The sequence below is a fragment of the Aptenodytes patagonicus genome, chromosome Z, assembly GCF_965638725.1.
Source record: "Aptenodytes patagonicus chromosome Z, bAptPat1.pri.cur, whole genome shotgun sequence".
Classification (NCBI taxonomy): domain Eukaryota; kingdom Metazoa; phylum Chordata; class Aves; order Sphenisciformes; family Spheniscidae; genus Aptenodytes; species Aptenodytes patagonicus.
The window spans coordinates 41,612,309-41,627,860 of NC_134982.1; the positions used below are offsets into that span (position 1 = coordinate 41,612,309).

Below are 15,552 nucleotides of genomic sequence, written 5' to 3' on the forward strand. Positions count from 1 at the left end.
TGGCCCAGTATGTACTGTTATTCTTATGAACAGGTTAACACTAAGCTTCATTTGGCCTTTTAAATGCCAATCAATAAGAATGTCATGAGGGGACTGAAATAAAGGCAGCTGGATTGAAGGTGGGTATAATACCTGGTTTTGAATCAGTCATTAGCAACAGAGTACAGTCCAGCTAGTTGACACTGTTTTCATTTGGGGTGAATGATTCAACTTTAATGATGCAAAAATGTTCAGCTTTTTAATAGATGATCTCGACTGCTTCCTCTGCACACATAATTATGGCATTACACAGCAGTAAAGGACAGCAAAATAGCCTTGTTTTTTGAACTTGGTGGCAGCTTTCTGTGGCGTGCGGTTTGTTTTTCATTTCCAAAACACTTGGATGCGTTGAGCAGAGCGGTAGGAAGGGGAGGTACATCCAGGACAGTTCCCTGCTCCATGCCAGTGCTCAGCCAAGTAGGTGTCCAGCTGAGGGAAAGGCCAGCGAAGGGGGGAAAAGCAAAAATCCTTGGTCTCAGCCTTAAGAAAGATCGGTGATCCCTCGTGCAAGGGTTGTGCAACAGTATGTGGTTCCTTTTCTGGATCTAAGCATCTTGAAAGATTCAAAAGGTATTGCCTGTCCAGTACAGTGATCGCCAGCGGCTGCTGCTGGCTGTGTCCATCCCTCCCAGCCTGATGCATGTGCGGTCTCCTGGGACTCCTGGCCACTGCTCTGGGATGCTGCTTGCCGCGGCGGCCGAGATGGCAGCGGGCTGCAGCGGGAACATCGGCACTGGCTGCTAGACCTCCTGTCCCCCAGTAAAGTTGTTTGAGAGTAGGATCTTGTATTGCTTCTGTCATTCATCTCTTACGCTTTTTCCAAACGCAAATTGCATCTTGCTGGATGTTGTATTAAAAATGTACCTGAAAGTCTTCTCCATTAAGAGCTCTTGTATTTGCCGATTTGTATACAGGACATCCAATTATTTTAAACTATGTTTCTTTTCAATGAGGTCTGCCCATTTTTCTTCTGCATTTGAAGTTGCATTTTAAAATTAATTTGGAAGAGCTGGCAAAAGGATTATTTATGACTTCTGTGCTCCTTGTCTTGTCCTTTAACTGTTTGAAGAATTTGTTAAGGACCGTTATATTTAAACACTTACTTTTGTTTTTCACAGACAAGCTTGGGCTTTTGTTGGTGTCATAGGTGGTGGAAATTCTTCCTGCAATGAATCAGTGAGAAACTATGAAAATCACAGCACTGGTGGGAAAGCTCTTGCTCAGAAAGAGTTTTTCACAGTGGATGGGCAGAAGTTTGTTGTGAGAGCTTATAGCGAATGGAATGACGGTAGGAAAGCATTTTGTGAAATCCTGCAGTTAGGGAAGGAGTAAAAAATATTGTATACGCTTTTTTTGCTGGAACTGTTGGTTGCAATTTAAATTTCTGAGTGCTGCTGTAAGTTGGGGTTTTTTGGGTTTGGGTTTTTTTTTGCTATGGATGAAGTATGAGGACACAGTTCTTCAGTACAGCCTGTTTTCCCAATCTATTTGTATACGGTATGTGAACAGCATAACATTGAGTCGTCTTTCTTAATATATTTAGATAGAGATAAGGGGTCTTATAAAAGGCTGTAACAGACTTTATTTTTTTTTTTTTCCTTTTCTTCTAGTAACATCCATTCATGTCTATTTTAAATCAAAGCTTCTGAGCTTTTTCTCATACCAAGTTGAATCTGTGGTATAAAGAGCCTGGAAGGCCTATCATTCGTTTGCTTTTATCCTTTATTCATTTTTGTATTTAAGATACCTTTGATCAGAGTTTTGCTTTTTATTGGCAGTCATCTTTTTCTGTTTGTAGAATTACTAAGCAATATTATATTTGCCTCAGAAGTATTTTTTTGAGGTAGTGGGATATTTATTTGTTAAGTAATTGAGCTATTTGGTACTACTCCTTTGCTGTTCATTACAGCCCTATGAAAATGTATAGACTTATGTATTTTGGTGGATTTTTTTTTTTTAATATCTTTTACTTGCTGGTACTGTAGAGTTAGGGTCAAGAGTAAGAGCTGCTGAACTTATGCAAATTCATCACAAGGCAGTGAAATCGCATGTGTGTGTAACTTAGCCTGCCAAACTGTTTTATTAGTTGTGAATAAAAAGGAAAGTCCCCCTACTTTGTTTTGCCAGGTCCTTGATTACATCTGTAGAGTTTTAAAAGGTAGAAAAATGTCACTTGAAACAAGCAGAGGTAGCTGGACCTACAAATTGTTGCCATATGGTATTAGGGATTTAAAAAAAAAAAAAATCATAGATTTTTTTTTTTTGTCCTGTCACTGTTAGTTTCATCTTTTCCATTTGTTTTATTTGAGATCCACCAAATAAGCAGGCTGTAATGGTATCTCACACTGGCACGTTTCAGAGCAGAATTGTACTTTAGAGGGCTTCAGAGCTTGTGAAATCTCATACATTTCTTATTAGTATCTTCTCGGAGAAGGTTTCACATAAAGGTGAATATAATCGTATATTGTGTTTACTTTTTTTTTTAAATTAGGTGTCCCAATTTCAGGCTTCCAGGTAGAAGCTGTAGGTGGAGTGATACTGAATCTTCTGGATGATGTTAGTAGTTGGGAGCCTGGAGACCGGATTGTGGTCGCAAGCACAGACTATTCAATGTATCAGACGGAGGAATTCACCCTCCTTCCCTGCCCAGAGTGTATGATGCATCAAGTCAAAGTCAAAGGTATGAGAGTAGTCACCACTTGAAGATTTGTGTGAAATACATATTCACGGTAGTACACCCTGGACAGTCCCTTTCAGCGGGAGCAGTAAAGAACAGCCTGTTCACCTGTCTCGGTTGCTGTCTGTATTGCTGTATACAGGAACCTGTACTTCTCCTTGCTATAAAATTGCTTTGTATAATGTCAGGTCTGCCTCACAGCTTACCATACTAACTTTTCTTTCTCCTTTCTTCCCAGGCTCATTGAATGTTTTAGTTTTCTTCCAAGAGGATTATGCTTGTTTTCCTTTCTTGGGTCCTTTCTGTCTTTTCACTAGTTCTCTTCATATGTTCTTGAATGCCTGTTGTGGTCATTACCATTTCCTTTGCCTTTAGTGCCCTTCCTATCTTTTGAAGTGTTATAATTTATAATTTTTTCTGTTGTTATTAAAAAAGGAGAAAGAAGAAAAAAAAAAAGAAAAAAGAAAATGGCAATCTTTGAACCTGTCTCTCCTCCCTCCCTTCCCCCCCGCAGTTCCCCCTCCACCCCCCACCAGCAAAATGGTTATGAAATAAGTGGCACTTCCAAGCCTCTGTGCACACAGGATATCCCTGAGTATTTGCAATCTGTTTTTCCTTTGGGTGTGATGCACGCAAAATGATTATGCATGTTGTTGACCATTTCCTTTTTTATTATCTGAGTCATTCTGCGTGACTTCACAAGAGCCTCCCGTGGGACTGGCTCCCCCGCTCTGCCGGTGTCGGTGTTTTCCTTCTGCCACTCCGCGCCCCCTCCATGCCAGCGTCCTCCTCCCTGGTGGTCCACCAGCCTCAGGTCTTGAGCTTCTCCTCTCGCTCCCTTCTGGTGGGCTGCAGCGTCAGTTTGTAGCACAAACTAACCAGTGTTCTTTTGCAGTGTTAGTTTGCAGCAGCCGATCAGTGCTCTTCAGGATCTGGTTTTGTCCCATTCACCTTTGTATGGTGCGACTTCCTCTTCTTCAAACCACTCCTCTTTCTCTGTTCTTGGAAGAGGAGAGTTTTCTGTGAACACCCTCAAACTTCCCTGTTCTCCCATGTCTTAAGGGACTGCCAGTTTGTATGTCCACTTTGCAGTGCAGTTTGCATCCCACAGCATTCGTTAGCATGGGTCAGATATGTTTTACTGCATTGTGAAGTCCCAGATCTGGAAAAAGCGTATCTAAGTTCACCTTATTATACATCAGAGAATAGCAGGGTGCGTGAAGCCGCAGAGCTGACTTAGTGCAGTTGAGCATGACGCTTCCTGGGCTTTGTTCTTAAGTGTCTCATGTTGTGTGTGTGATTGAGCACAGTATTTTAAAGAGCAAGCTTAAGTTGAAGGTTGCAGTATGAAGTTTAAGGTTTTTGTCACCACTGAATAGTGTATGTGTGAACTCTGTTTCAGCTCGGCAATCATGTACTGTGAAAAAGCAGTTGCTTTTAAAGGATTTTAAAAAAAACTTTTTTTTTTCAAGATTTACAATATGGCATAAAATACAGAATCTTGGCTTTTTTTTTAAATAAATTCTATCTGAACTATATATAGATCTTTAAAAGATGTTAAAGGAGATGAATTGGCCCATCTTGGTTTTTTTCACCCTCAGTATCAAGTTTCCTTTGTCATAGTTACAGATACTGTTTAAAAAATCCCCAAACCACCCTATATATTTGTTCCACACAGAATGAATTTTCTGTGGAATGCCAAACTTGACATGCTGAAGAACTTACAATCTTTTGACATTATTTCTTGTATTTTTTGCTAAGTTTTTAGCTATTTTGGCCCCTTTGTAATAGGAAAACTAAAAAGTACTGATTTGTAGGAGGCCTAGTTGATCTTTCTTAGCTTGATTTATGTATGCTAGTCAAATATAGGGAAAAACAATAGGTAAGCCTTCAAGGAGAGGAGTACAGTCCCATTTACAGACATCTATTGTCTTTTTAAATCCTCAACAGCAGGTACAGAATTAATACCACTCTTGGTTCTGCTTCATATTGTGGTAATGACCAATTTAGGCTTGTATGCTTTTGTCAGCTTTGAAGGAATAGTGACAGTCTGTATCCAGGGAATCAATAAACAGAGGGGAAAAAAAGGAAAAAAAAAAGTTTTTAAAAAGTAAACACAAATACATTTCTTTAAGGTTTACAGGACCTTGTAATTTTCTCAGTTTGTATAGACAAATAAGAAATTGATTGTTCCTTTGGAAGAACAGTGTAAAACCAGAGTATCTTGTTTTCCCTAATTTTAGTTTATGCGTCCTCAGAATAGCTGTCAAGGAAAGAGCAAATTTAGTTAGGAAAGCAAATCTTTTTTTCTTTCAGAGGGGGATGACTACAGTATTTTCTAAAGGTGTTTTGGCCTTACTTTCCGTTCTTAATTTTTCTTCGGAACAGATTAAGCAGCCAGCATTTTTTTTTTTTTCCTTTTAAAGCTAACCTGCATCTATGTTTCATTAAAAGTTTTCTAGATATATTGGATTCATTTAAACTCTTCTTTGTGTTTTATCCACTCTGTTCACAAACTATTGGACTGAAATTAAGATGCACTTGCAAATAAAATGTTGGGATTTGTTTAGGATTAGTTGTCTTACTAAAATGAAAAATACATAGACAGCACTTTGTTTTGGAAGGAGACGTGGGGTAGCATGCTTGATTTGTCATTCTGCAAGATGCTTAACCATCATTGAGTCAACCACAGTCTAAGCTAAGGGAGAACAGCATGTTAAGGTTTCAGAATGCATGGGTTTTGTTGCTACAATTAGCTTGCTTATATAAAATAAGTTGGTTTTGGTTTTAATCAATGACAACTCTTTCCCCCCACACACTGTTTTTGGACAGAAAATCCTCAGTTTCCTCATGTAGGAGAAGTTATTGATGGAGTGGACATGAGGGCAGAAGTTGGAGTTCTTACAAGGAACATCTTAATCAAGGGAGAGACAGAAGATACCTGCTATCGTGAAAAGGAGTGTCAGTTCTTCAATTACGATACATTTGGTGGACATATCAAGGTCTGAAAAACATTTTAAAGTAGCTTTCTGTCATGTAGAGGCATACTGAGGACAAAAAGGTTAATGCTAAGCTTGGAGGGATTTGAAGACTTCAAGAACATCAATTCATACAGTTGCTTTGCGTAGAAATGACTTCGTTCTCAGCTTTCCCAAAATTAGATTTAGCTCATCAAGACTTAGTCTGCAGAATTGGAGGAAGGGATATCAATGCATGAAATAATGTAGAAGTATCCAGCATATATTGCAACGTTGTATGGCAGGAATTAAACCTTACAAGTGACGTCTGTGCATGTGCATCCTGTAATATTACTACAGAATAAAGTTTGATCTCCCTTTTCTCTGTCTCCCTCCTTTCACTGCCTTTCTCCCTCCCCAAGTGATGAGCATTGAGTCCTAGAGATCTGCCTCATCTGAAATTGGGCACTAGAGGCATGGAGGGGAAAGAAACTGAGTTGGACTGTGGTGGTTTTTTATTTAATTTTTTGAAAAATTGAAAGTACTAAGGTTATGTAAAGAAACTGCTTCTAATTTCTTGTATTACCATAAACATAAAGAAAGCTGAGGGAAAGTAGTATTATAGAAACTAGTGTTTAAACTCATTCACTTATGTTTTTAGGTGAAAGGATTGAGTAGCAGTGTATCAGCCCTTCACTGATGCTGGAGAAGTTTGAGGCCTTGTATTTTAAATGCAAATGTATTTGTGCTCATTATGTGCTGGTCACAGTTTAAATCTCTTTCTAATACATTTGGGTGAAGATTTTAATTTCATAGTGGTGGAAATAATGGTGGGAAAGAAAATACGCCCTTTCCCTACTGTGTGGCAGCTTTTGTTTTGTGGAAGAGAAGTAGGTGGGCTCAAGGCACTCTTTTGTCTTTAAGATAATGTAATGAAAGAAGAAAATGACAAGCTGTGAATCTTGCAAACCGTGACCTTGATTGCCACAATAGCGCAAAGACAGCAGACCCCTCAGACGTCTGGAAGATAGAACAGAAAACAAACATTTTGAGTCATCAAAGTTGTTAAACTGTTCCCAGGAGACTGTTCAGAGTAGCTGAGTGTCTGCTGCCAAACCTAGACTTCAGCACTAAAAGCATTTTAGGCTTATGTTAATCTTGTGTGCTCAAGCAGAGGGAGCCTAGGCACTACCAAATGTTAATGGCCTCCGGGGTTTTGATCATCCTGGATTTTCTACTGGTCACTGTGACAGCAGCATAAAGGAGGCTTAGTGGCAGTGAGGAGAGGCGTTGGTTTGTAGTTTTATGAGTGCATTAGTGCTCTTAAATTTTAAGAGTCGGAGATCTCAGGGATGCCTGTTTTTGACCATCCCTCTGTATTTTAGGCATACAAACCTTAGGACTGCAATTAGAGGAGGCGGGGGGGGGGGAAGTCTATGTTACTAATTTCCCCAGAGGACAAAGTACATATGAAAATGGCTATTTTTGATAAATACCTAGTACAGGTAAGTTAATGAAATAACAGAAAAGGTTTTTACTCAGCTTAGCTCCTTGCAGTTTATCTGTTGCACTTGGTTTCTGTTTTCGTAGCAGGTTAGGTGGAAGAAAGTACTTTTGCTTTCCTGTGTTACTGGTACAGCCCCGATATGTTTTTACTTTGTAGTAGGTAGTGTTACCATGAAGCTGTATGACTCTGAAGGCAATTTCATATCTTTCTTAGTAAAGAAGTTCCTCTGGAGTCCTGTGTCCAGTTTTGGGTTCCCATTGCAAAGATGTAGTACATGCACTGGGGTGTGTCCAGTGAAGGTGGTGTGTGGGAGTACGTGATGATGAGTGAGGAGGAGCTCGGAGAACAAGGCTTGTTTCGTGTGGGGAAGTGGAGAGGAGGAATCTTGTTGCTGTCTTCAGGCACTGGGGGCGGTTCAGAGAGGCCAGAGCAATTCTTGGAGGTGCACGGTGATAGGACAAGAGGCAATGGGACCAAGCTTCAGCAAGGCAAATTCTGCTTAGATACCAGGAAAATGAAAGGGAAGAACCAACTGACATCATAAGAGCATCTCTGTGGCTGGAGGTATTCCTTGGGCAATGTGCTGAGCAGCTGTCTTTTAAGTTGACCCTGTGCTGAGCTGGCGATTGCACCAGGTATCTCAACAGGTTCCTTTGAATCTCTATTATGCTGTGATTTTTATTCAACTGAGCCAGTCCCAGGTGGGCTATGCTGGTACAGCTTCAGTATAGACAGGCCCTGATGTGGATGACTTCTCTTTGTTTGGACAGCACGTGTTTATATGTAAAGAATATTTGACATGCCAGCTGGTAAAGACCAAACAGTAAAGCGTGGCAACATGTGTGGTGAAAATTGCTCTGTTTTAGCCACATGGAGATTTAGCTTTTACACTTATTTATGAAGGATACTGTTTTGTAAGGCAGGATATAGAGCAAGACGGTAATGATTGTTCTAACTTTTATTGTGTTGGCCTGTGGTAACCGGCCATCTAACTTCTGTACATCTGGTATAGATGATGTATTAACTTAAATTTCCATTGGTTAAAAAGCAAATAGTTGGTTATTCATTCTGGACTTCTCATTATATTTTTAGATTTTGAAGAATTTTACATCTGTTCATCTCTCCTATGTGGAATTGAAGCAAATGGGCCAGCAGCAGATTGGAAGTTACCCCGTTCACTTTCATCTTTGTGGGGATGTGGATGAAAAAGGAGGTTATAGTTTTAAGACTTACCTGGAAGGTCTTTCCATTCATCACTGTTTTTCCAGATGTGTGACTGTTCATGCAACTAATGGCTTGCTGGTAGGTGCAAGGAGAGTAAAACATGCTGTGTTGAAATGAATGTTATAAAGAGCAGTTAGAGCAAAAATAGTCCTCTCCCTTCTTCAAGTTTAATGCTCAGCAATGTTTTTTTTTTTTATTGCAATGAATAAATAACAAGTGCAAACAGTAACTTATTTTTAACAGATCTCACCATTCTGTTTTTTCAGATTCTTCCAGGCAGCTAAGCTCTCCAGACATAGTAGTGTGTTTGTGAGGGATAAATAACTGTATGCTTGAATCACTGAACTGCTGATACTGGAGCTTCACTCTGCAGCTGTGCCAAGATAATAAAACTAAATGGTACTTGTCAAATAAATCTCAGTAAATGCTATTGCTACTGACATAATGAACTTGTATTTCTGCAGATAAAGGACACCATTGGCTATGACACACTAGGTCACTGTTTCTTCACAGAAGATGGCATTGAGCAGAGGAATACTTTGTTCCACAACCTTGGGCTAGTCACGAAACCAGGCACTCTTCTTCCTACAGATAGAAACAGCAGCATGTGTATTGGTATTAGGGATAAAGTGTATGGAAATTATGTGCCAGTGCCAGCCACAGACTGCATGTGAGTATTTTATGGTGAAAAAGTAAAACCAAACCAGTTGCAGTGGTTAAACTCCTGATGACCTCTTGCCAATACGCAGATGGGAACATTTTTATGTATAACTTAAGGAATGCAGATACCTTAAATGTAGTTCACAAACTAGTGGTATTTAGGGGGGAAAAAAAAAAGAATTAGTGTTTAGTCTTTTATTAAAGAGAAAAATAAGTTGTTTTGTAGGAAGATTGTTGTTTCTTGTGATACTTGTTCAATAGACTTTTAAGGCCATGTGTGTACTTCTGTGTAAAGGCATGCACATTCTTAAGTTGTCACTGCTAGTTTTTCTGCATACTAGTAATCTCTTGTAGAAGCTTATTAAAATAGCTTATCATTGCACAGAGTATCTGAACAACATTAAGTAAAATACTGTGCATTGAACTAAAAAAAGAAGCATTTTTGACTTCTAAATGTGGGGGGCGTTGTGATTTTTATTTCATATGTGAAGTAGTGACTTCAGACATCAGTTTAGTTTTTTCTGATGTGCTTGTTATGAAGGGGAGATATTTCTGTAGGAGCTAGAACTTTTCCGTAATAACTTCTTTCTGAATAATATTTCAGGGCAGTTTCAACATTCTGGATTTCTCATCCCAACAATCATCTTATAAATAATGCAGCAGCAGGTTCACAGGTGAGGCGTATGGATGTAATTCAACACAAACTACTCATGTCACTGGTATTTGTAAAACCTGTAACATTTACACTGCCAAAAATACATAATTTTTCTTTTTTATATATGAATATATTCTTTTTATGTTTGGCAGCATATTGGCATTACAAGTGCAGGGTTTGTCTAGGTGTGCATTTAAGAGATGCCAAAAATCTTTGTTCTGGCTGGAACAGAGGAGATCTCTTCCTCTTTGTAATTAATAGACCTGACAATAGTGTCAATGTGTGTATTTGGAAATAAATCCTTTTATTTCCAAAGAACTAGTGCATTTCTGCATAGAAGCGTAAGGCTTCTGTATTTTCTGTAGGTTGTCATGAGTTTACTGTGTGACTGCTCTCCAAGATTTGTCTTCATAGCTGTAGTCATTGGAATGAAAAATGACTACAAAATATGTTCATTGTGTAAGAAACAGCTAAAACACTTTTATTGTCAGTAGTTAGTCATTTGTTCCCTATCAGTGACTGGTGATACGTTTTTACTTGTTGTGAACCTTGTATTAGTGCAAATCTCATCACAGCTGCTTGCGAAGTAAAGGTGAACTACTCAGTACATGTTGTGGAGGAGGGGCCTGGAGTCTGTTCTACTTCTGCATTGCATGAAAGGCTGAGATGTGCCTGGTTTTGACTGGATTTTTCTGAAGAGGTCACTGGGAATGGAAAACAGGAAAGATTTTTGGTGGTGGTGGTTGTTGGAAAGGCTCCAGTGCTGGAAGTAGAACATGACTGTGTGTCAGTGGATTCTTAGGCACAGAATACATATGAAACTGTTATTAATGGAACAAGATTCAAAATATTTAAATGAGTTGAAATATCTAGAGCATAAAAAAAACTTAGAAAATTTTGTTCTGCTTTTTGTGTGGTCTGGCTATTTTTGGACAAACTTTTCTAGTTGACTGTCTACCACTAGGAAGGATCGGGACACACTTATCAAATCAAACCAGTTCTTCTGTTCCCAACGCGATGTCTTTCCATTTTCCCTGCTTCATGTAATATTCCTTTACCTTGTTTTAACATTGCAGGCTAAGTTAAAGGAAACGGCTTCCTTGGTCTGGTGCTTAAAACCTGCAAGGTCTTTTTCTGCCTCTGTAGTGTATCCCAGAAAATGTCACTTCCTTTTGTTACCAGAATGCGTGTGGTCAGAGCAAGCATTTGTGTACTTTACAAAGTTTTGCCACTCTGATACACCTCCATTGCATGGACGTTAACACGTTAGTATAAAGGGACTACAGCTTATTATGTTTCAGAAAGAGAATACTTCAACTGTGTTGATAACAAACTGCACTGTAGAGCTTTTGCTGGTATAAACTATAACAATTCACAAGCAAATAAAATAATTCCATTGCACCTCCTCAGCTCCTTCATTACACAATGAAGCCTATTGTAAGGGTGTATCAGCAATAGATGTTTCTTTTGTTTGAGCTTTATATGGGGGGGAGAGGGGGAACCTTTTTCATTTTTCTGAATGCTTGCAAATGCTTAAGGAGAGCTCTTAAGTTTATTAAACTTTTTTCCAAAGCATCAGGATGTATTTTGGATAAAAATGACTTTAGTCTGCCAAGCACAGAGCTGTATTTAATTATATGTGAAGTAAGATTTTGGTATTGTTATTAATGGAACATCCACATTTGCTTTGGAATTGTTAATCACCAGAAATGTCAAAATGTGTCATCATTACGGATGGGAATATGTTACTGAGAGCCAGAATTTCCAGGATGGTTTGGAAAATGAGTATATTCTCAGTGTAAAATGCGTGAAATCTCTTAAGCCAGAGTGAATTGGCTTTATCCACGTTTCTTGAACAGGAGGATGATGACTATTTTTCATGAGATGGAGCACTCAGTATGCAGTGTTTCTTTAGCTACTGTTTAACCCTTTAATGCAATGATGTTTTTATTTTGCAAGATCACAGAGCATGTGGTCAGGCAAAATTTTTCATGTTTGTAGGTATCTGCTACGCAGGTGCTATCACGATGCCACCTCTTGTGAACCCAGATGTGGTTGAAAGGGGAACTTTTATGGGTCTCATTTCGCAGATAAATCCAGCTTCTTTAAGAGCAGGGATGTTGAAGTGGAGAAAATGAACAGATGCTGAAATTATTACTGCATGTTATTGGCACAGTGCTCTGAACTGGCCAGACTTCTTGATGTGCTTTTTTTCCCTTCTTCTGAAAGCTCTTGTGGGTTTTTTGGCTGTGTCATTAAATTCTGATGTGAGCAAAGATGGCCAAACCTTAGTCAGACTGTAACAGTAAGGAGGAGGAGAGGAGGGGTTTTGAGTATTTTACTGTAAATGGTATGATTTACTAGTAAACAAAGGAAAATCAAGTGTGTGTGATGAAATATAACTGAATACATTAACTCTGGCACTTTTCTGGTTTGAAATATTAGAGGATCTTAAATGTGTGGTGTTACATGGCTTCACTGAGAAGCAAAACACTTTCTAGTGCATGTTATTCACTAGAATATAGCCTTATTTGGGCAGTTGTTTGGAGACTTTATTTTGAAAAATGTATTCCGTTATGCACAGTTGGTTTGGGCTGTGTTCTTGTTCACTTCCTTACTTAAAATACCCAAGTTCAACTTAGCATACACTTAATTTGTGATTAAATACATCAGCACTGATAGTAGTATCAGATTCACTTATAAGTAGTGTCATTCTCTCCTTACTTGCAGGATGCTGGAATATGGTATTTGTTCCACAGGGTTGCTACAGGAGATTCTCATAGTTTAGCCATTGAAACCAAGTCAGAGCTTACACCCCTAGGAATCTTCTATAACAACAGGGTTCATTCTAATTTTAAGGTAATGTATTATCTCGTTAATAAAAATTTTAAGTTCTTTATTTGTTACTACTCTATATTAGGACTTGTCTGTTTACATTTTAAGCTGGTTAGGTAATGGATTCATGCTGTGTTTGAACTGCATGATTCTATCTAGGTATTGTAGAACGGCGTATAATCAGCATGTTGCTTCCCACATTTCAAGTATTCACTGTGTTTAATATCCTTGTAAGGCACAAACAACTAAAATCAGCTAATACTTCTAATGAAATACGTTTTCTCAGAAGTAGCGTTTCAGATGCTACTCTCTTACTGATGGCATTGTTTTCTACTCTGAAGAAAGCTGACCCTGGAAGCATCAAAGTTTTTTACAGTTGTGATTCATCTAATAGCTTCCTGGAATAGCTGTGACTTGTTTTTCTGAGTCTCTAATGTACCGTAACTCAGGTGCTTGCACATGGTGGCACAGTCTCTGGCTAGAGATTAAGCTTCCAGGTTGCCTTCAGGCGCCCAGCCACTGGCAACAGTTTTTTTTCTTAGAGGGTTCTCAGCCTAGATACAGGCATTCAGTATTGGTTTATTAATGTGACTTCAGGATCTTCGACATTCAGCTAAGTGAAGTTACAAGTCCTTAAATTAATTATTTCATTTGGAATCTAGCTGCTCTGTGTGTGTGTATGTATACATATAAAAATATAATAACATTTACAAAGCCACCTAGCTTTAAATATTTATTTGTGTTTGAAGTTTACCTATAAAGTTCAGGATCACTATTGGATTTTCTTATCAAGTTAAACTGATTGTACCTGACAGTTGGGTGTTTGGGATACCAAGAAATGATGCACTGTTTTATAGTAGTTGTGTTAACAGTGTGTTTGGGACTGTAGGGCATTTGTTCAGATTGGAATTAAAACACACTGAATACAAAAGTGCATTGTAAAGGAAAAAAAGTGTTTCAGCTGTATGGCTCGTATTATCTTTAAACAAGGGTAGCAGTTTGTGTGCTAAAATTCCATGTTAAAAGAGCAAACTCCACTAGCAGGTCTGACGATCTTGCGTAGGAGCACTCAATTGTAATCATAATTTGCATCAGAGGTGAAAGTAGCTGCAGGTGTTTGTGTATGTAATTCAGGTTAAATAACACAAATGCTTCCTTGTGCTTCTATTTTCTCAAGTAAATTATTTCATACTGGATTATTGAGTTTTAAATTGATGATTGCTTGGGCAAAAATCAGCTTCAGTGGTGAAGGTAGTTTAGTTTTAAAGTGAAATACAAAGCATTTTTCACAGTGGTATTTTTTTTTTCATTTGTGAGAATATTTTGAATTCACCACAAGATTGGCTTCCAGATTTTCCAGAACAGCATCTAGAAATAAGTGTAAAACCTCAAATACTTAGATGATGTGAAAGAAATCTGAAATGAACTTTAATGATTTTCCATTACTTTTTTTTAATCCCAGGCAATTCTTTCCTTCTGCCCAAATTCAGCATAAACAGATGCTATTTTTTCCTTAGACAATATGTCAGTTAAGGCCAAACTGAAAGATCTAAGAGTTTCTAATACATGTATTGACTGCAATGTAAAGTTTAAATTTTAGAAATGTAACGTTTACTCTATCTTTAGTTTTCGATAGTATGAATTTTCTTTCCTTGCTTTTTCAGGCTGGCTTGTTCATTGACAAGGGTGTGAAAACAACTAATGCTAGCGTTGATGATCCCAGAGAATATCTTTGTTTGGACAACAATGCAAGGTAAAGGATATTGCCATTTTTCACTCACTTGAAAGACAAAGTTCTGAGATTGCTTTTACATTCACTTGAGGAAAAACATTTTTAAAACAATATAATTATTTATAAATACTAACCGAACAGTATGTTCATATATATTCTTTTCCCTCGTTTATTCATCTGCTTTGGGAACAACAGAGCATGATGGTGTGCCTTAAAGGAGTTGGTTGTTTCTTCTGAGCCCTTGCTCAGGGTAGTTTTCAGCTTCTTAGAAGACATCATTTTAAACATGCTTTACTGTCATGCTTAAAGTATTTTCTGGAACTGCTGCTAAAAGTACAGTCTTACTTTAAAATCTGCTCTTCTGATTTATGACTCAGTTTTAAATAATTGTTAGAAAAAGGCTTAACAGAGCCAAGTAACACATCCACTTGCCTTTCCTACTGCTGAATGCTTCCTGCCATACCTTCTAGACTTGGAGATCATAGCTCAGTGGTATGGTTTTATTGAAGGCTATTTGCAGTGATAGTACAATCAACCACATTTTCTTTAGTTTACAAAGTGAGAGAAAATAATGGAGAGTATAGGAGAATTCCAGGTTATACTGTGCCTGGTTAGTCTTGTCCTGAACTTCAAAATAAAATAGCCTGGTATAGTGTTCAAATTACAATATTGGATAACTGTATCCATCAACATTTTATTGTGATAACTAAGCATTAAGACTGAAAATACAGTTAATAAGATTATCTTTATATCTGATTGACCTGTGTTTAGGATGAGGATAGTTAAGCGATAGTTGCAGATGCAGAGAGGAAAGTTCCCAGTTTTGGTGATACTCGATACGTCATGATTTTGAAGTGAACTCTGTAGTTCAAAGTTTTGACAGAAAACCCATATAACCCTTGTGGATTACCTCAGTCATCAGTCAAGAGGAACATATGAGGGGCAAAATGCCCTGTGAGAACCTGTAGTGTGTTGATAGGGCTTCAACAGAGGATGCGAGAAACTCAGTGCATGAGATGGGGTTCATGTTTCACAGCAGCCAAAGTAGTAATGAGGCACTCTGTAACTACATGAGGCCACTAGTCATTGTACCAAACTGGAGGGGTTTAAACGTTAATTGAGGAGCCTGAGATTGTCAAAACCAAACATTCACCCGTTCTCCCCTTCCTCCCCTGGGCAGGGCATGGCAGATCCAAATTATAGTACAAGGTGATCAGGATAAGGGGCATATGTATCTTTACCCACTCAAAATGACATTTTTATAAT

General features: G+C 38.3%; 1 protein-coding gene across 2 annotated transcripts in view; it reads left to right on the forward strand.

Annotated features, from left to right (window-relative positions):
* Positions 1-15,552, forward strand: part of CEMIP2 (cell migration inducing hyaluronidase 2) — a 54,082-nt gene that overhangs the window by 21,267 nt on the left and 17,263 nt on the right. For both annotated transcript variants that reach the window (XM_076362112.1, XM_076362111.1), the window contains exons 5-12: positions 1,158-1,327; positions 2,531-2,719; positions 5,549-5,718; positions 8,273-8,482; positions 8,869-9,074; positions 9,669-9,738; positions 12,450-12,578; positions 14,219-14,307. In XM_076362112.1, coding sequence (XP_076218227.1) covers positions 1,158-1,327; positions 2,531-2,719; positions 5,549-5,718; positions 8,273-8,482; positions 8,869-9,074; positions 9,669-9,738; positions 12,450-12,578; positions 14,219-14,307 — 1,233 coding nt within the window. The remainder of the gene's footprint in view (positions 1-1,157; positions 1,328-2,530; positions 2,720-5,548; positions 5,719-8,272; positions 8,483-8,868; positions 9,075-9,668; positions 9,739-12,449; positions 12,579-14,218; positions 14,308-15,552) is intronic.